General features: G+C 45.9%; 1 protein-coding gene across 7 annotated transcripts in view; it reads left to right on the top strand.

Annotated features, from left to right (window-relative positions):
• Positions 1 to 20,357, top strand: part of SPATA13 (spermatogenesis associated 13) — a 257,965-nt gene that overhangs the window by 182,992 nt on the left and 54,616 nt on the right. For all 7 annotated transcript variants that reach the window (XM_033843704.2, XM_073794961.1, XM_073794963.1 and 4 more), the window contains one exon: positions 2,596 to 4,161. In XM_033843704.2, the coding sequence (XP_033699595.1) occupies positions 2,596 to 4,161 (1,566 nt within the window). The remainder of the gene's footprint in view (positions 1 to 2,595; positions 4,162 to 20,357) is intronic.

Below are 20,357 nucleotides of genomic sequence, written 5' to 3'. Positions count from 1 at the left end.
TCCCGCTTTGCCACGAACTTTCCTGGTTTTATCCTGAGAGTCCCATATCCTGGAGGACGCCCCATGCGTGGGCCAACTGGGACAGCCGGGCACCCGAACTTACTGCCCCCCAATCTTCCTGTACCCGTGGCATTTTCCCCCTAGAATGGGCAGTCACCTTGTCACTGCCTTGAATTTATCATGGGGCCTACACACATCCAACACAGGCCAACAGAGGCTCATGAATTGATTGGTTGGTTGAGATGCACATAAACGTCGGCACCTCTTAGTTTATAGACGATGCTGAAGCACAGGTTACTGAAATGACTTTACTCAAGATTCAGGTGGCGGTTCAGACCTAGACCTGGCCCCTGGTCCTCCACAGACCATTCTCAAACCACCCAGCAGTAAAGCAACGCTTCCCTGCACCCCTTGCGCCCTTAGGGTCAGCTTAACAGTTGGGTCCTTGGTTATAGACGGTCTCATAGCGCCCTCTGGTGGTGGTGTCAGTATGTTGTCTTCGTCCAGCCAGATTACAGGGCAGGGATCCTGTCTGTCCTGGGTCCAGGGCAGGTCATAACAAGACTATTATTACGTAATGTGCAGTCAGTGGACTTGACAGTTGGCACAGACCATCCGCTTCATTTCAAGATTGTGACAAGCTGCAACAACCCTCGTGCCTGTCCCTCCCAGAGCAGGTGAGGATGGACGGGTGATGCTGGGTGGTGGATTCATTCTGCAGCTGGTTGTAGGTTTCACATCCACCCTCGGCGCCGGGATGATGTGAGATTTTACTGATATGGTTCATTCAAATGCAACCTACAGCTCTCCGGGCTCCTCATGCCTCTGTTTGAACATTAGACTGCAGAGGGCATGTGGGCACCCCATCCACCTTCTGATGAGCGGAACTGGGTAAGTGGACATCAGAAAGGCTCCAGGGTCTACATCCGTGTAGCCTCCCTGGTCCTGGATGGAATCAACGCTTTAACCATGATTCTCCCTGGAAATCCCTCCTCAGTGGGCACAAGGTAGGGGCAAGTGAAAATGAACCCATCAGAGAATTTGGAGAGAAGAAGCAGATGAGACCTCTTTGCATGAGATTTTTTTTTCTGCATGTGAGAGGAATAAGCCAAATTGGGGCCTCACCTCAAGGTCTTTATACAACTTGCTCCTTCTCTTCTGCCTTTAATGTTGCCTCCGGAATAACGGCCTTGACTGCCGTCGTGAGGGCTTCCGGGATCTGACTTAAGTCCGGGTTATGTCATAAGGCACTGAACTTGGAGTCATGCCTGCGTTCAAATCCCATCTCTGCCTCTGTCTTTGTTCATTAGTTTGAAGCAGTGAAGAAGCGCGTAGGCTTTGGGGTGGGGGAGCCGCAGGACCCCCAGATGAATTACCTAACCTGCCCAAGCGTCCATTTGATTGTGTATGAAATGGAAGTCATTCGGTTGACCTTGTAGGTTTGCATGACTACTCAGTGTCATGATGTTTTGAAAGCACTTAGTACAGGGGCCTGACATGTAAGCACTTCATAAATGGTGGCCTTTTCGGGTTATGATCAGACTCTTCCCTCCCTCCCTCCCTCCCTCCCTCCCTCCCTCCCTCCCTCCCTCCCTTCCTCCCTCCCTCCCTTCCTCCCTCCCTCCCTCCCTCCCTCCCTTCCTTCCTTCCTCCCTCCCTTCGCTATCCTTCATTGAGTGCAGGGGAGCACGCTAGCCCTTGAGGGCTGATGGGCAAAAGCTGAGGGAGCAGCATTTGTACCTGGGGGAGAGCACAGACACAGGTGTACAGTGGGCTTCTGGGTCTGAGGGAGCAAGGTAGACGGTGCGGGTATTTGTTTAATTTGAATTTCTGTGTCTGAATTTCTAATGTTTCAGTATTATCCTCACCTCCACTCCCCAGCCAGTTATAGAGTCCTCTGACAGAGGCACTTCTAATGCCGTTTCCTTCACAGAGCCTGACCTGAGGCCACCGCAGCGTGGTCCCTCCTGCTCTTGTGGCCCTGTGGCGCTTTGTAGCTCAGTCATTAGAGTTTTGGGGTAATCTGTAGACAATATGCAGCTAAAAGTGTCTTGGTCTCCATCACAACGCATCCCTGCCTGAGGCCTCTTGTATACTAAACACTCAGCCTCCTACCAGCCGCATTAAATTTAACCTAGTTCAGCGTTTCCCTGTGGCACATTTTGAAATAGTGTTGGGTTTTGTGTGTGCGCGTGTGTGTGAGATAACTGAAGATGTCTTCTATTTCGAATAAAGAGAAGACATAGTCTTGAATGATGCCTTGGCTTTTTCATTCTAGAAGTTTTTCCAAAGTTCCTGTAACGAGTTCCAGTGGATTTCAGGGTTTACCATCATATTGAATGCACAACCTATAATTATCTTTTTTTTAATGAATGCATAATTTGCATTCTTCCCTCTCATTTAATGCGAAATGAATTAGGAGAAAAAAGTAACATTTTAACTTAATTTAAAATAGGTTTTATGTGATCGGCCCTGTCAGGGGGCAGGTCTGGTTTTCTGTTAGCAATTATTAAACAAAATAGATGAGCCCCCGTTGATAGAGGGAGGCTCTTCTGGGGGCAGACGGCTAACTCCCTGCTTTGTTTTCCGCTGCAGGCGGTGACCACGACCGCGGAGCCTGATGTGCACGGCAGGCGGGAAGGCCAGGCCGGCGGCCTCTGGGAGGAAGGCGTGCGCGAGGAGCCGGGGGACACGGAGGCGCGCGTGGGTCTGAACCGCGCTGCCCTGTGCCCGCGGGCTCCCGGACCCCAGACCATGACCACGGCCCAGAACGGCCACGGGCGCGGAGCTGCGGTCCCCGGTCCCATCTCTGATCCCAAAGACCCCGGCATGGTGACCTACCCGGCGTGTCGACGGGAGGCGCGGCTCAGCCCGGCCCGCCTCCTGCGCCTCTTCTCCGCCGGCGCGAACAGGACGCGCGCCGACCCCGAGCGGCCCCGGCCCGCCGGCCTCGTGGGCAGCTCCTCCACGTGGAACGCCCTGGCCTCCTTCCGGAAAATGGGGTCTTTCAAAAAACTGAAGACCTCGGTCCTCCAGGGAATTCAGAATCGGGAGGGATGGGACGCCGCCAAAGAGGGGGCCGAGGAACGCGACCTGGGCAAGGCGGTCCCCAACGGCGTGGCGGCCGGAGCCCCCGCGGGCAGGTGCCCCCCGGGGCCGGGCTTCGCGTCCGACGGCTCGGACCCCGAGGACCCCGACGACGGCTTCGCACGCGGCGCTCCCCGGTCCCGCAGCATCCGCCGCGCCTACGGCCTGGGGCGCATTCGCCTCCTGGACCCGGAGCCGCCCGCCCCGGAGCCCGCGGCGTGCGAGGCCCCGACGCGGGAGCCCGAGAGGAACGGCGTCTGCAGGCGGAGCAAGAGTACGGACAGCCTGACCTTCCTCAAGAAGAGCTCCTTCCGGAGGAAGTCGGCCTCGCACCTGGCCGAGCTGCGGCGCGCGCCCGAGAGCGGGGCCCCGCGGAGGACGCTGAGCGGCTCGTCCGCGGACTCCGACAGCTCCGGCGGGGCCCCCGCGAGGCCCAGGCGCTGCAGGAGCCCGCTGCGGGCCCCGGACCTGGCCCGGGTGCTGCGGCTCGTGGGTGACGGCGCGGCCGGCCGGCCGGGGGACCCCGGGGGCGCCCCGCCCGGGCCGCGGCCGCACAGCCGGCTGCACGACGACTACTCCCGCCGCGCGGTCGCCGGCCCCGAGCGCGGGCGAAGGGGCGAGGAGCCCCAGGACCCCGGGCTGGCGGGTGCTGGGGGCTCGGCCAGTGACGCGGCTGCCGGAGGTGCCGTTCCTCGCGCCCCCGGCTCTTCCTCCAGGCCCCCGGCCCGGGAGGTGTCGGACAGAGGCTCCAAGGAACCGGGCCCTGGCGACCGGTCTCCCGTGGAGCCCGAGCCTCCTCTCGGTCCTCCGAGGCCCACCACGCCCAAGCCCCCCAGCCCTCGGAGCCCCGACGCAGCACCTGCCAAGTGTCCCAACAGCGTCAGCGCGCTGTCCCTGAGTTCAGTGGACAGCGAGGAAAGGGCAGAGGGGCCCGTCCAGAGGGAGCAAGGCCCCGGGTCCTTCCAGGATGCGGTGCAAACCGCCTGTGACCTGGGCAGTGAGAACACCGGCGCCGGCAGCCACCCGCAGCAGGGCCTCGGGGGGACGAACTGTCCAGAAGAAAAGACGGACGAGGTAAGGGCCGAGCGGGACATCCTTGGTGACCCGCCACTGCTTTATTTCCCGGGAGTTGAATTAGAAACGTGCAGTTTGATACCTGTCAACGCCTGAGTGTTGATGGTTCAAAGGAATTTTTATGATGGTTATTGTACTTATTTATTTTTTACTGGTAACTACATACTTTAATTTAAAAATAGCCTATTTATCTAAAGTAGCATGTACTTATTTTTAGAGTAGAACATAAGCATCTCATGAATTGAATTCACTAATAACTGTCAAGGCTCCAAGAGCAATGGTCTTTTCATATCCTGTCAAGAATCCGGGTAACCTTACTGTGTAATTTTCACTTTATAAATGCATTCAGTAATGTTCCCTTACAGAGCTGAGAGCCGAGGAGATAGATGCATGCATGTGTCCATATTGCAAATTGTTCTATCCGTAAGTTCCTAGACTGTATCACAGGTATAAGTTGGTGCTTGCAGCGGTTCCTTCCCACCGATCCCCGGATAGGACCTCAGTTTTGCCTTGCTGCCTGTAGATGAGTAATGATACAGCAAACTTGGAAGCCAAGGCAGCCTCTGGACTGTCTTTAACCTTTGCTTTACAGGGAGTCTTAGAAGGTAGAGCCTACCACACATCACTTAGAGGAGATCTAAACCTGCCTCATGGGTCCCTGGGTAGCCAGAGAAGGGAGGCTGCCTCACCTTTTCTGGATCTGGGTTTGCATGGAGACCTGGGGCGGCCAGTCTGTCTTCCAGAGGTCTTGTATGTTGATGACCACTTGCTCATTTGCATATTTCCAAAGAAGTCCATGGAACAGTTGTAAGGACACGGGACTAGGTGTCAGCCGTGGGAAGGACTCCCGACTCTGCTCTGGTTTGTGTTACTGATCAAGGCCTGAGCCGGTCTGAGCTTCACCTCTCCCTGGATGATGAGATGAAGTGTAATTCTTTACCCCAAGCACCCCGTCCTGCCATACTGATGGTTCAGGACACACCCCTCCTCCTTCAAAAGAGGGATTTGCCTAGTTCTAGAGGGTTCTTTATGCTAAAGGTGGAGATTTTATTTTCTGCTTAACAAAATCAAAAAAAAAATCATTAAAATATTTTATTCCTGAGCACGTATTAACTAAACATATTCAAGAGTTAAGTTTCTAACTTAGTTACTTCCCAGGGTAATTTTTGACCATTATATACTTTTATATGCATATTTGCTGTTCTTAGTTTATATCATTTAGTTTCTACCCACAAGGGATCACCAAAGAGAGAAAGCAGAAGGACACAAGTTATTAAGAGTGCATGCATGTTGATAATTCTACGGATTTTCTTGAAGATATTCATTACATTTTTAGGTTGCATTCATTTCCGCAAAATTCTCATGTAGCACAACAAGCTTCCTCTTGTGCTTTTAGAGTAAATGTCAGAGAGAGAAAATATAGTGATGATTTTGCCCAGTTTGCATTGTATATATTGGTAATATTTAGTGTTACTTGCAGAGAAGTACTTGCAAAATATAGTCTGAAACGTCCTTTTATTTTGACATTTAGAAACAAAGTGCAAACAAAACAAAACAAAAAGCACCTTGCGAAATGCAACAGTTCCAACCTTCATGGGTTAGAAGCAGTATTTATCAGTCTTATATAGCCTCCCATAAAACTAAATAACAGTCTTTACTATATTTTAATGTACGCTGTTATTTTTTAATTTATTCAGAGTATGGTTCCACCTATACGTTTAAAGCTATTTTGGGCTGTGGTTATGGTTGAATTTTAAAAAGTTGAAACCTGTGTATATTATGTTATTTAAGATGCATATGCATCATGAAATTTTCAATAAGGGAGAATAATTTTTTAAATTTAGAATCATTTATTTGTAACATACTACTCTAAAAGGGACAAAATCTTTGAAAAACTGCACAGTTTAACAAGAATGTCCAAAAATAGCCTCCTTGGCGTTGTACTCCTGCCACCTAGTGGTAAACTTTGTTGTAACAGCGATGATCTGGGGAACGAGACTGAAATTGTTACTTGGTTGTGAAATGCAGCTGAGCGTTTATACCTGTTGCCCCGTAAAGGTACAGACACAGGCCGTAGTTCCTGGTGGTGCTGACATGCACCGTAGATGAAGCTCTTTTAAGTGATGAGAATCCATTGAACTCCTTTACAGGGAGCTTAAGTCTTCTTTGGGTAAATGTTTCTAGTTTGGTTGGGGTCCCAGCTCTGCCTTCCAAAAGATGCCACACGTTAGGCAAAAGCCCTTGAACCTCTCAGAGGTGGAATGTGCGAGAGCGTTCTGTGCCTTGGAGGTTTGTAAGAACCAAGGAAACTGTGGCTGACGGTCCACACTGGCTGACGTTGTCTGCTGGTCACTATCCATTTGATGATCTTTCCATCCTCGACTGACCTGACTGCTTCAGACAGTGGCCAGTTAAGGTCCGTTTTTTCCAAAACTGGTTGTTAACACTCACCCTGTTGCAGGCTTCTGGAGGATTGTGAGATTTACATGTTTATTCAGTAACACGTCTCATCTAATTCTGGAGTACCTCCCAGGTGTAAGACACTCAGGTGTAGCTCTAAGGAATAGTGGGTGATGTCGAGGAAGATTACTGATTACCCAAGATGTACCTAAGTCATAGTAGAATATGAAGAATGGATTAAATTCCTCAAAAGAGGGAAAGCCATAATGCTGCGGGATTTCACAGGAGTTGTGGTTCTTACCCACGTCCCAAATCAAGGAAAGCTTAATAGGGGTGATCACATCTGACTTGAAGAAGGTGAGATTTCTGCAGGTAGTTATGGAGGGGAAGGTGGGGCATTTCAGTGGTCAGATGTACAGCGATTTTATGTGGTTTGAGAGAACAGGATGTAACAGTTTGATCTGGTGTTGCGGAACCATCCCAGTTAAGATGAAATTGTTAGGTTCAGATCATGGACTTTTGGATTCCAGATAGTCTGTACGTTACTTGATAAGCATTGAGGAATCAAAGATGTTTCTGAATAGAGAAGGGCCAGGCTCAAAACTGTGTGTGGGAGAAGTTAATTCACCATCAGTAAAGAAGAAAACTAGCAAGGTGACCGGAGGGAAAACTGTCAGGAACTTATTGCCACAGCGATCTTGGAGGTAACAAGGCTCTGAAACATGGGGGAGGGAATCCAGTATGTGAGGAAGGACAGAGTGAGTGAAACAACACATAATAAACAAAGCGTACCTTGTCATTCATTTATTACCTACCTGGGCGTGCCAGACACGGAAAAGAAAGAGTTAAAAAGCAAATGGGGGCTTCCCTCGTGGCGCAGTGGTTGAGAGTCCGCCTGCCGATGCAGGGGACACGGGTTCGTGCCCCGGTCCGGGAAGATCCCACGTGCCGCGGAGCGGCTGGGCCCGTGAGCCACGGCCGCTGAGCCTGCGCGTCCGGAGCCTGTGCTCCGCAACGGGAGAGGCCACAGCAGTGAGAGGCCCGCCTACCGCAAAAAAAAAAAAAAAAAAAAAGCAAATGGCTCTTATTCTCTAGGCTCGAAGTCCAAGTGGTAGATTGGGATATATAAGGGTAATTGTGATAACTAACGTGTCAGGAGGAATGTACTAGGCGCCTTGGAGCAACACAGACAGGATTCTTAGCTCCAGGTGAAGAGGGCACGATGCAGGGGGAAACGCCAGAGTGGGGTCTTGAAGGAGATCAGGATGGGGATGCACCAGGTGGCAATTGAGGGAGAGCGGCAGGGCCTTCCAGTCCAGGTGGAAGCGTGGAGAGGGGGAGGTGTGGGACACGGGGCGGGACTCAGCCAGGGGAGCGACCTGAGCTTCCTTTCCTCCGCTGTAAAGTGGCAAGAGTGGCTGCCGGCTGCCTAGAGGCTGCCCAGGGTCTTTGGGAAGGTTAAGAGGGCGATGCACGTGGAGTCCTTAGCTCCCAGCTTTGCTGTAGCGTGTCCACAGGAGGTGAGTCTGCTGTGCTCATTGCTGGACAGGGTGGCTGGGTGAGCGGGAGCGATGAGATTGGAGAGGCCCGTCAGCACGATTAGGAAGGACCTCGCTGGGCCCCGCAGAGTGTGGACTTGACCTTGCAGGCTGTGGAAAGCCAGAGGAGTGTGAGGCAGGGACCACAGAGTGCGGCTGGCTACACAGAGAGGCTGGGGATGGGACGGCCCTGGGGACAGACAGAGTCCCTCGATAGTCTAGTCCAGCGGTGATGAGCGCTGAACTAAGGCCATGGAAATGGGGCAGGGGCTGATTCCAAAGTGATTTTGCAGTTATGTTTTTAATTAGCATTGGAGTGTCTGGGCGGAAAGAGAAGTCAAAGGTGACTGCCGACGGAGAGGATACTGTTGTGTAGGGACCCAGAATCAAGCCCCAAAGACACTGGACCAGCGCTGAACTTAGGTCCTCACCCAGCCCTTGCGCTAACACGATGGCAGCTCAAGGGGACCCTTACAGTTGGCTCCAGCGCTCAAATGTTTGAGGGTCTTGTAGCTTTCTTCCTCAGGGACGTGTGCCCTCAAAATCGTCGCAAGCCCTCGCGGTATGCAGCCTTACGCAGTTGAGACGATTTGAGCGCTGGACTGGGAGACTCTAGTTCTGCGGGATGCAGTGGGGCTTCGACCCGCCAAGGTCACCATCCCCCCTGGGGCTGTCCGGCCTGGGGACTTCATGTGCTCCGTCAGCCCCTGCCCCTGGACCACTGCCAACTTTTTGCTGCTGCCTCTGAAAAAGGCGGGTATTTCTGTGGCATCAGCAGGTACACTGTCACTAAAATAAAGCCTCTGTCTAGCTTCTGGTACTGGAATCATCACTCCAGCAGGTCAGGAGGCGCTAAGTCAGGCCTGTTTTCAGCGTGGATTAGGAACTCCAGAGCTTTACGATGCTCAGAAGGGTACTTCATACGTAATGGTGGTTCCGAGGCACTGTGTTTTCTGTAATTTAATCAGAGACACGGAAATATTGCATAATTTTGACTCTTTGCAGATTACTTAGACATTACTCTCCAGGTTACTTAAATAGGTACTTGGGAGATTTAAACAGTTCTGCTGGAGGTTAGAATTATCCACAGCTGTTTCACAGAGCCTAGAAATTCCAGAAAGATGAGGTTGCCTACATAGAGGTAAATGTAGTGACCCTAGAAAACCTGCCCAAGATTTTTAGGAGCTTTATTGAGGTATAATTTGCATGACAAAATTCACCAATTGTAGGTATACCTGTATACCTGCGCAAGAGCCTAGTTTTTATAGAAATTACTCTAATAACCATTTGTAGTCAAGTATAAATGATATACTGTATCATATTTGCTATGAATTTTAAGCTTTCTAAAGTATATGAAATTCTTAAAAGAAATGATATGAACCAGTATCACAGTGTATTTGTCAAAGTTTTAGTATTTTTGCTTATTTGGTGCCTTGTTTTAATTTGTGGGTAACAAAGGCTTAATGAAGTTATGGAATGTAGAAAAGTAGTGTCAGTATTCTTTGCGGGAAACTTGAGCCTGATGGTTAAGAAACTGATGGCAGTACATATGTTTTTCTCGTGTTCTGTTTATCTCATCTTAAGCTTCCCTATGATAATCAAGAAGAAAGAGTGTCCGAGGTTGGGAATTACTTTCCCGCTGGCCCGGTGACACACGTTCACTTTGATGTGTCTGCCACGACCCTCAGAAGGAAGGCCGTAGGCATGAGTTGACAGGAGCACATCACAGTTTGTCACACGTCCCTGTGTAAACCGAACGCTACCTCCGTTTCTCCCACCAGGGACAGTGTGAGGACACAAGGACGATGAGAATGCTCCAGTCACTCAGGAGGAGCACAGTGAAGCTGAGGGGAGGACTGCAGGGGGTCGCCCCCAGTTCAGGAATGGGGGCGGGGGAGCCTCAGGGTTGGTTGCCAGCCAGCGATGCCAGCATTTCCCAGTGGTGGGGAGGCTCTCCAGTGTAGAATAGTCGGGCTTTGTAGGAGCGCTGCCCAAGTTCAAGTCCTGGCTTTGCTGCTAACCAGCTGTACGTCCTTAAGAAAAATACTTGACTTATTTAAGCCTCATTTCTTTACAAATGGAGGTCATAATAGCTATCAGGAGTAAATGAAATAATGCATATAAGATACATACCACAGTGCCAGGAACATAGTAGAATATTATTAAGCTTAATATCATTATTATTAATCTTATAATTTATCTTGTCATATTACAAACTATATTATTATATTACATATATTATATATATTATTAAACAATATTATAAAAATTATATTAATTTTATAATTAAAATTAGAATATTACTACATTACATGTTATATGTTATAATTAAAGTTATACTATTGGCTATATTAGTAATCATTAATATTAACAATAAAGCATAAATATTAGCTTTTATCATATTCATTGTTGGTTAAAATTGCCGCCTTTGGTCAGACCCTTCAGTACAAACCAGTTAAATTCTGCAAATTACTTCCCATCTTGTAGCCCGAGTTTCTCACAGTTTGGAATCGGACCACCCAGGTTGCAGGGTAAAGGCACAGGTCCTGAGCCCCACCTGGGGCTACTGAATCAGAAGCAGTAATCTGGACCTTTAACACTATACCCAGGGAAATATCTCAGGCACTGAAGCTTGCGACCTGCTGTCCAGGCCGAGGCTCCTCTAGGTACTGATATCCTGTATGTTAGGTTTGGGCATTTCTCTTCCACATCTACCCCCGCTGACTCTTGGTTTAGGAAAGAGAGGCATTAACCCCTGAAAGAGTTAAACATGACTTGTAGTCCTGGTTTTCTCATTGGACTCTATTAACCGGATAGGAATCTCTATAGAGTACAAACAGCAGTTCCCCAGGGATGAAATTAACACCTTCCAAGCAAGAAGTAAATGGTGGAATAAAGAATTGGGTCTAAAACGCGTTGATCAGAAAGTGCTACACCCTCTGCCGGGGCGGGAGTTTTACTGCCTCCCTTTGGAACTTTAACGATGTCATTGGCTCTTACAACTGAAAGTATCAGCAGCAACCACTCATGTTTAGCGGATGGTTTTTCAGTGAATAAAGCTCAGCCACCCTGTCAAGGAGGTCAACATTTTTGGATTTGGGTTTTTGTTTTTAAACAATGGATAAACTGAGGCCTGGAGAGGTTACAGGCCCCTCCCAAGCCCCACAGGGGCTGGAGCCAGGCCTTTTTTTTTTTTTTTTTTTTTTGCGGTACGCGGGCCTCTCACTGCTGTGGCCTCTCCCGCTGCGGAGCACAGGCTCCGGACACACAGGCTCAGCGGCCATGGCTCACGGGCCCAGCCGCTCCGCGGCATGTGGGATCTTCCCGGACCGGGGCACGAACCCGTGTCCCCTGCATCGGCAGGCGGACTCTCAACCACTGCGCCACCAGGGAAGCCCCATCTGTAATTCTTTTACTGCAGGTTTTGAACTAAACATCCTCGAGATCTTTTGCAGCATCGCGTGTTCGATTCTCACGGAACACCTTGGTGCCGCCTTGTGGTCTTCCTTCCCTCCGGGGTGGTCCCTGTTCCCACAGCCCCAGGAGCTCTACCCAGAGCACTCCTGGGGAACAGCAGATCTAATCAGGCTCGGGGTTTACTTGACTCCTCAGGTTCATGGGCTGGACGCTTTAAAGTGTAAAGGAGGGGGTGACAGAGTGTATCTGACGTCAGTGAGTGTTGCCGAAAGGAACAGCAGGTCCCCACGAAGCCCTCCCTCCTCTGACTTCCCTCTGGAGTGCTTTTCCCGCCCTCCCGTCACCACGCCCTCGTCATCCACTGCCTCCTGTCATTGCGTCCCGGGCCCTTTTCTCCTCCCAATGTAGCGATGCTTCCCACTGAGCCTAAAATATGGAAGAGAGACGTTTGAAAAGGCCTAAATCTTTCCTTTTACACTCTGTCGCCAGCAGAGAAAACTTGTTGGTTAGAAAAGATGCATTACCTTGCCCCTCATGTGTCTGGTACCAAATAGGAGACTTTATTTTATTTTTATCTTATTTATTTATTTTTGGCTGCATTGGGTCTTCGTTGCTGCACGTGGACTTTCTCTAGTTGCGGCGAGCGGGGGCTACTCTTCGTTGCGGTGCGTGGGCTTCTCATTGTGGTGGCTTCTCATTGCGGAGCACAGGCTCTAGGCGTGTGGGCTTCAGTAGTTGTGGCGCGTGGACTCAGTAGTTGTGGCTCGCGGGCTCTAGAGCGCAGGCTCGGTACTTGTGGTGCACGGGCTTAGTTGCTCCGCGGCAAGTGCGATCTTCCTGGACCGGGGCTCGAATCTGTGTCTGCTACATTGGCAGGCGGATTCTTAACCACTGTGCCACCAGGGAAGTCCCAAATAGGAGACTTTAAAACAGGATTGTTGACAATGGGGGAAAGAAAATTGAAGTCGGCTTGTTTCCAGGGTACATGGAATTCAAATCGGTTATGAAAGAGACAGGAATGGGATGGTTGATTTCCTGATCTAAGATATTGTTATAGGTTTCGAGATATTAGTTATCCTCAAGTGATAACTTAAGTTCATTTTTATAAAATCACATATAAATGTAGGGTGAGGACAGCTTCCTTGCCACCCAGAACTGCTCACTTATTTGCTCCTTTGTCCACCAGTCACCCATTCATCCCTTGACCCATTCATGAAGCTTTTTAAACTGCCGGTTTCCCAGGCTGCGGACTCCGGGGATGTCACAATGGTATTGGATAATTTGGAAAGAATGTAAGTAGCTGCTGTCATGTGACACCCAGATAAATAAATCAAGGCTATAAAAATATGGCAGTGGTTTTAACGGAGGCACAGGAAAGAGAGCTCAGAGCCCAGGGGAATTGATGAAGTTTTCCTGCAGGAGGTGATATTTCAACTGAATGCTGAAGGATAAAATTTCCAGATTGACAGGGGCAAAAAGGTATCGTAGCGGGAGCAGCCTTTCCCTCATTTCCAATTGCCTCAAGTGGTGTGTGGCAAAGGCGAGTTGTGTGGTGTGGCTGGTGAATAATTGCGTGTGAAGACGGAGCTGGAAAGGCACATTGGATGAGGTTTTGACGACCCCGGGTTTGTTCTGGGGTGACAGCCAGCTGCGATCTGATGTGTGTTTTAGTGGTAGGATGGAGAATGGGTTGGAGACAAGGAAGCGTTAGGAGACTGTTCCATGGGACGTGATGGACTAGATTCCTTCTGAGATTAACTGTAGCTGTGGTTGGGGAGGGAGAGGGAAACGTTGAGGGGCGCCCAGCATGGGACGACTGGGTACCTGGGACCTCCTCAGCTAGAACACAGAGGCCATCATGATTATGAAGATGCTGTTCTGCACTCTACTCCAGTGGCCCTTAGTTTCCTTGATTCTAAAGACATTCTGGGCTGTTGATTTGTATATTTGTGCTGCCAACCGTGGCTTGAAATGCGTTGATGCTGGGAACATAGACATCATCCTTCATTGTCCTCCACAGAGAGTAAGCTGGGCCCTGCTTCCCCTTCTCCTTTCCCCCTCACAGATACCAAAATCCACGGACGCTCAAATCCCTTACATACAATGGTGTATTATTTGCATATAACCTACTCACATTCTCCCATATACTTTAAGTCATCTCTAGATAGCTTTTATTTTTTGGCCATGCCATGCGGCAAGCGGGATCCCCGACCAGGGATCAAAGCCACGCCCCCTGCAGTGAAAGCTCAGAGTCTTAACCACTGGACCACCAGGGAAGTCCCTTTCCCCCTCCTCCTGATTCCTCTCCCTCTCTGTACAAAGGAAGTCAAACAGCGTTAACAAAGTCTCATGTTCAAAAAGGTTTAGACCCAGCAAGGATCTCATTCAGACTTGATGGAGAAATTAAAACCTTTACAGACAAGCAAAAGCTAAGAGCATTCAGTACCACCAAACCAGCTTTACAACAAATGCTAAAGGAACTTCTCTAGGCAGGATACATAAGAGAAGGAAAAAACCTGCAATAACAAATGCAAAGCAAATAAGAAAATGGTAATAGGAACATACATATCAATAATTACCTTAAATGTAAATGGATTAAATGCTCTAACCAAAAGACATAGACTGACTGAATGGATACAAAAACAAGACCCGTATATATGCTATCTACAAGTGACCCACTTCAGACCTAGGGACACATACAGACTGAAAGTGAGGGGATGGAAAAAGATATTCCATGCAAATGGAAATCAAAAGAAAGCTGGAATAGCAATTCTCATATCAGACAAAATGACTTTAAAGACTATTACAAGAGACAAAGAAGGACACTACATAATGATCAAGGGATCAATCCAAGAAGAAGATATAACAATTGTAAATATTTATGAACCCAACATAGGAGCACCTCATTACATAAGGCAAATGCTAACAGCCATAAAAGGGGAAATCGACAGTAACACAATCATAGTAGGGGACTTTAACACCCCTGTTTCACCAATGGACAGATCATCCAAAATGAAAATAAATAAGGAAACACAAGCTTTAAATGATACATTAAACAAGATGGACTTAATTGATATTTATAGGACATTCCATCTAAAAACAGCAGAATACACTTTCTTCTGAAGTGCTCATGGAACATTCTCCAAGATAGATCATATTTTGGTTCACAAATCAAGCCTTGGTAAATTTAAGAAAATTGAAATCGTATCAAGTATCTTTTCCAACCACAATGCTATGAGACTAGATATCAATTACAGGAAAAAAATCTGTAAAAAATGCAAACACATGGAGGCTAAACAATACACTACTAAATAACCAAGAGATCAGTGAAGATATCAAAGAGGAAATAAAAAAATACCTAGAGACAAATGACGATGAAAACACGATGACCCAAAACCTATGGGATGCAGTAAAAGCAGTTCTAAGAGGGAATTTTATAGCAATACGATCCTACCTCAAGAAACAAGAAAATTCTCAAACAACCTAACCTTAAAGCAATTAGAGAAAGAAGAACAAACAAAACCCAAAGTTATTATAAGGAAAGAAATCAAAGATCAAAGCAGAGATAAGTGAAATACAAACAAAGAAAACAATAGCAAACATCAATAAAACTAAAAGCTGGCTCTTTGAGAAGAAAAATAAAATTGAGAAACCTTTAGCCAGACTCATCAAGAAAAAGAGGGAGAGGACTTAAATCAATAAAATTAGAAATGAAAAAGGAGAAGTTAACAATGGACACTGCAGAAATACAAAGCATCGTAAGAGACTACTACAAGCAACTCTATGCCAATAAAATGGACAACCTGGAAGAAATGGACAAACTCTTAAAAAGGTATAACCTTCCAAGACTGAACCAGGAAGAAATATAAATATATAAACAGACCAATCACAAGTAATGAAATTGAAACTGTGATTAAAAATCTTCCAACAAACAAAAGTCCAGGACCAGATGGCTTCATAGGCGAATTCTGTCAAACATTTAGAGAAGAGCTAACACCCATCCTTCTGAAACTCTTCCAAAATATAGCAGAGGGAGGAACACTCCCAAACTCATTCTACGAGGCCACCATCACCCTGATATCAAAACCAGACAAAGATACTACAAAAAAAGAAAATTACAGACCAATATCACTCATGAATATAGATGCAAAAATCCTCAACAAAATACTAGCAAACAGAATCCAACAGCACGTTAAAAGGATCATACACCATGATCAAGTGGGATTTATCCCAGGGATGCAAGGATTCTTCAATATACACAAATCAATCAATGTGGTATACCATATTAACAAATTGAAGAATAAAAACCATATGATCATCTCAATAGATGCAGAAAAAGCTTTTGCAAAATTCAACACCCATTTATGATAAAAACTCTCCAGAAAGTGGGCATAGAGGGAACCTACCTCAACATAATAAAGGTCATATGCGACAAACCCACAGCAAACATCATTCTCAATGGTGAAAAACTGAAAGCATTTCCTCTAAGATCAGGAACAAGACAAGGATGTCCACTCTCACCACTGTTATTCAACATAGTTCTGGAAGTCCTAGCCATGGCAATCAGAGAAGAAAAAGAAACAAAAGGAATACAAATTGGAAAAGAAGAAGTAAAACTGTCACTGTTTGCAGATGACATGATACTATACATAGAGAATCCTAAAGATGCCACCAGAAAACCACTTAGAGCTAATCAATGAATCTGGTAAAGTTGCAGGATACAAAATTAATGCACAGAAATCTCTTGCATTCCTATACACTAATGAAAAATCTGAAAGAGAAATTAAGGAAACACTCCCATTTACCACTGCAACAAAAAGAATAAAATACCTAGGCATAAACCTACCTAGGTAGACAAAAGACCTGTATGCAGAAAAGTAAGAGACACTGATGAAAGAAATTAAAGATGATACCGACAAATGGAGAGATATACCATGTTCTTGGATTGGAAGAATCAACATTGTGAAAATGACTATACTACCCAAAGCGATCTACAGGTTCAGTGCAATCCCTATCATATTAACGATGGCATTTTTTACAGAACTAGAACAAAAAAATCTTAAAATTTGTATGGAGACATGAAAGATTCCTAATAGCCAAAGCAATCTTAAGGGAAAAAAATGGAGCTGGAGGAATGAGACTCCCTGACTTCAGACTATACTACAAAGCTACAGTAATCAAGACAATATGGTACTGGCACAAAAACAAATATAGATCAATGGAACAGGATAGAAAGTCCAGAGATAAACCCATGCACATATTGTCACCTTATCTTTGATAAAGGAGGCAAAGATATACAATGGAGAAAAGACAGTCTATTCAATAAGTGGTGCTGGGAAAACTGGACAGCTACATGTAAAAGAATGAAATTAGAACACTCCCTAACACCATACACAAAAATAAACTCCAAATGGATTAGAGACCTAAATGTAAGAGCAGACCCTATAAAACTCTTAGAGGAAAACATAGGAAGAACACTCTTTGACATAAATCACAGCAAGTTCTTTTTTGATCCACCTCCTAGAGGAATGGAAATAAAAACAAAAATAAACAAATGGGACTTAATTAAACTTAAAAGTTTTTTGCAAAGCAAAGGAAACTACAAATAAGACGAAAAGACAATCCTCAGAATGTGAGAAAATATTTGCAAACGAATCAAGGGACAAAGGATTCATCTCCAAAATATAGAAGCAGCTCATGCAGCTCAATATTAAAAAAACAAACAACCCAATCCAATAATGGGCAGAAGACCTAAACAGACATTTCTCCAAAGAAGACATACAGATGGTCAAGAAGCATATGAAAAGCTGCTCAACATCACTAATTATTAGAGAAATGCAAATCAAAACTACAATGAGGTATCACCTCACACCAGTTGGAATGGGCATCATCAGAAAATCTATAAACAACAAATGCTGGAGAGGGTGTGGCGAAAAAGGAACCCTCTTGCACTGTTGGTGGGAATGTAAATTGATACAGCCACTATGTAGAACAGTATGGAGGTTCCTTAAGTAAGTAAAAATAGAATTATCATATGACCCAGCAATCCCACTACTGGGCACATATGCTGAGAAAACCATAATTCAAAAAGACACATGCATCCCAATGTTCATTGCAGCACTATTTACAATAGCCAGGTCATGGAAGCAAGCTAAATGCCCATCGACAGATGAATGGATAAAGAAGATGTGGTACAAATATACAATGGAATATTACTCAGCCATAAAAAGGAACGGAATTGGGTCATTTGTAGACACGTGGATGGATCTAGAGACTGTCATACAGAGTGAAGTAAGGCAGAAGAGAAAAACAAATATCGTATATTAACGCATATTTGTGCAACCTAGAAAAATGGTACAGATGAACCAGTTTGCAGGGCAGAAATAGAGACACAGATGTAGAGAACAAACGTATGGACCCCAAGGCGGGAAAGTGGCGGGTGGTGGTGTGATGAATTGGTATACTGGATTATCACGTATACATTAATATATATAAAATGGATAACTAATAAGAACCTGCTGTATAAAAAGAGTAGAAGTTTGAAAAAAAAAGATGTGGCATATATATACAATGGAATATTACTCAGCCATAAAAATAAATGAAATTGAGTTATTTGTAGTGAAGTGGATGGGCCTAGAGACTATCATACAGAATGAAGTCAGTCAGAAAGAGAAAAACATATACCGTATGCTAACACATATATATGGAATCTAAAAAAAAAAAAAAGTTCTGAAGAACCTAGGGGCAGGACAGGAATAAAGATGAAGACGTAGAGAATGGAATTGAGGACACGGGGAGGGGGAAGGGTAAGCTGGGACGAAGTGAGAGAGTGGCATGGACAGATATACACTACCAAATGTAAAAGAGATAGCTAGTGGGAAGCAGCCACATAGCACAGGGAGATCAGCTCGGTGCTTTGTGACCACCTAGAGGGGTGGGATAGGGAGGGTGGGAGGGAGACGCAAGAGGGAGGAGATATGGGGATGTATGTATACGTATAGCTGATTTACTTTGTTATAAAGCAGCAACTAACACAACAGTGTAAAGCAATTATACTCCAATAAAGATGTTAAAAAAAAAAAGGTTTAGAAAAACAGTGGGCTTCTGACATTCAGCTCTAAAACATGGTTCTTGAATTTGGAATATTCAGTTGTCCTCAACCATTAAACAATTTCTAAAGAGGAAAGCAAGTTCATTTTTATAAAATCATGCTTTTTATTAATTGAAAGCAAAGTTTGAGTATACCTCTCTATACTTCATCATGTGTTTCAGATAAAATACATTTTAATGTGGAGTCATTATGTGCATTTATTTCATAATATGATGGTTTTAAACTGTCTCTTCACTTGTCATGAGTCCACACGTAAAGCAACAACCTACAATTCTATCATTTCTCTACCTGGCTGTCAAACTAGCACTGTGCTGCTGTTGATTCTGAGATGTAGGATGGGGGGGTTTTAGTTAAGCCCAGAAATGGAATTCCTGTGAATGATTTATTACAAAGGCAGGGGAGGGGGCACTTCCAGAGCCCAGATTTTTCATAGTTACTTTTAAGGGTTTTTTTATGCTCGGAGAACTGGGCAATCAGTAGTAAATTAAGTGTCCGCATGCGCGTTAATATTTGCTTTTTTTTTTTTTGCGGTACGCGGGCCTCTCACTGCTGTGGCCTCTCCCGTTGCGGAGCACAGGCTCCGGACGCGCAGGCTCAGCGGCCATGGCTCACGGGCCCAGCCGCTCCGCGGCATGTGGGATGCTCCCGGACCGGGGCACGAACCCGTGTCCCCTGCATTGGCAGGCGGACTCCCAACCACTGCGCCACCAGGGAAGCCCCCACATCTTTATCCATTCATTTGTGATGGACATAGGTTGCTTCCGTGTCTTGGCTGTTGTGAATAGTGCTGCTATGAACATAGGGGCGCAGGTGTCTTTTTGAATTATAGTTGTCTGGATGCATACCCAGGAGTGGGATTGCTGGATCATATATGAGAAATCTATTTTTAGTTGTCTGAGAAACCTCCACACTGTTCTCCATAGTGGCTTCACTAACTTACATTCCCACCAGCAGTGTAGCAGGGTTCCCTTTTCTCCACACCCTCTTCAGCATTTTAAACTAGGAGGTTTTAACTTATGTTCATCCAAGGACTACGTCAGTGGAAATCAGGAAGTGGTTATTTTATTATTTTCACACTAAAAGATAGCATTTCCTTCTATTATGAATGTAGGCATCAAACCAGAGCAATTTTAGCAACACCTGTGATATAATCACCATGGAAATCACAGATCTTTCTCACATCTCACATCATGACAGTTTTTGCTGATATTCTTAAAATTTCTCGTACTCCTCAGTACAGTACTTCAAAGTGTGACAGCTTTTAGACCTATCTCCAGTCCTCTTAACTCATATTACCTATACTACTATATCAAGATTCTGTTAATATTTTGAAAATTGCGTTTCAAAATAATCAGCTTCATTTATAATACTATCTTGTCTTTTTTTCTGTAAATGTTTGATGTGTATATTTTTTTCATTGAGGTATAGTTGAGGTACAATAGTACATAAATTTCAGGTATATTAACAGTGACTCACGATTTTCAAAGGTTATATTCCACTTATACTTATTATATAATATTGGCTGTATTCCCTGTGCTGTGCAATATATCCTTGCAGCTTATTTATCGTATATATGGTAGTTTATGTCTCTTAATCCCCGCCCCCTATCTTGCCCCTGCCCCCCACTGGTAACCAGTAGTTTGTTCTTTCTGTGGGTCTGTTTCTTTTTTGTTCTATTCACTAGTTTTGTTTTATTTTTGAGATTCCACATAGAACTGATATCATACAGT

Source organism: Tursiops truncatus, chromosome 18, assembly GCF_011762595.2.
Source record: "Tursiops truncatus isolate mTurTru1 chromosome 18, mTurTru1.mat.Y, whole genome shotgun sequence".
NCBI lineage: Eukaryota > Metazoa > Chordata > Mammalia > Artiodactyla > Delphinidae > Tursiops > Tursiops truncatus.
Note: the sequence above shows the minus strand (reverse complement) of the source record. Positions and strands in the feature narration are given on the sequence as shown.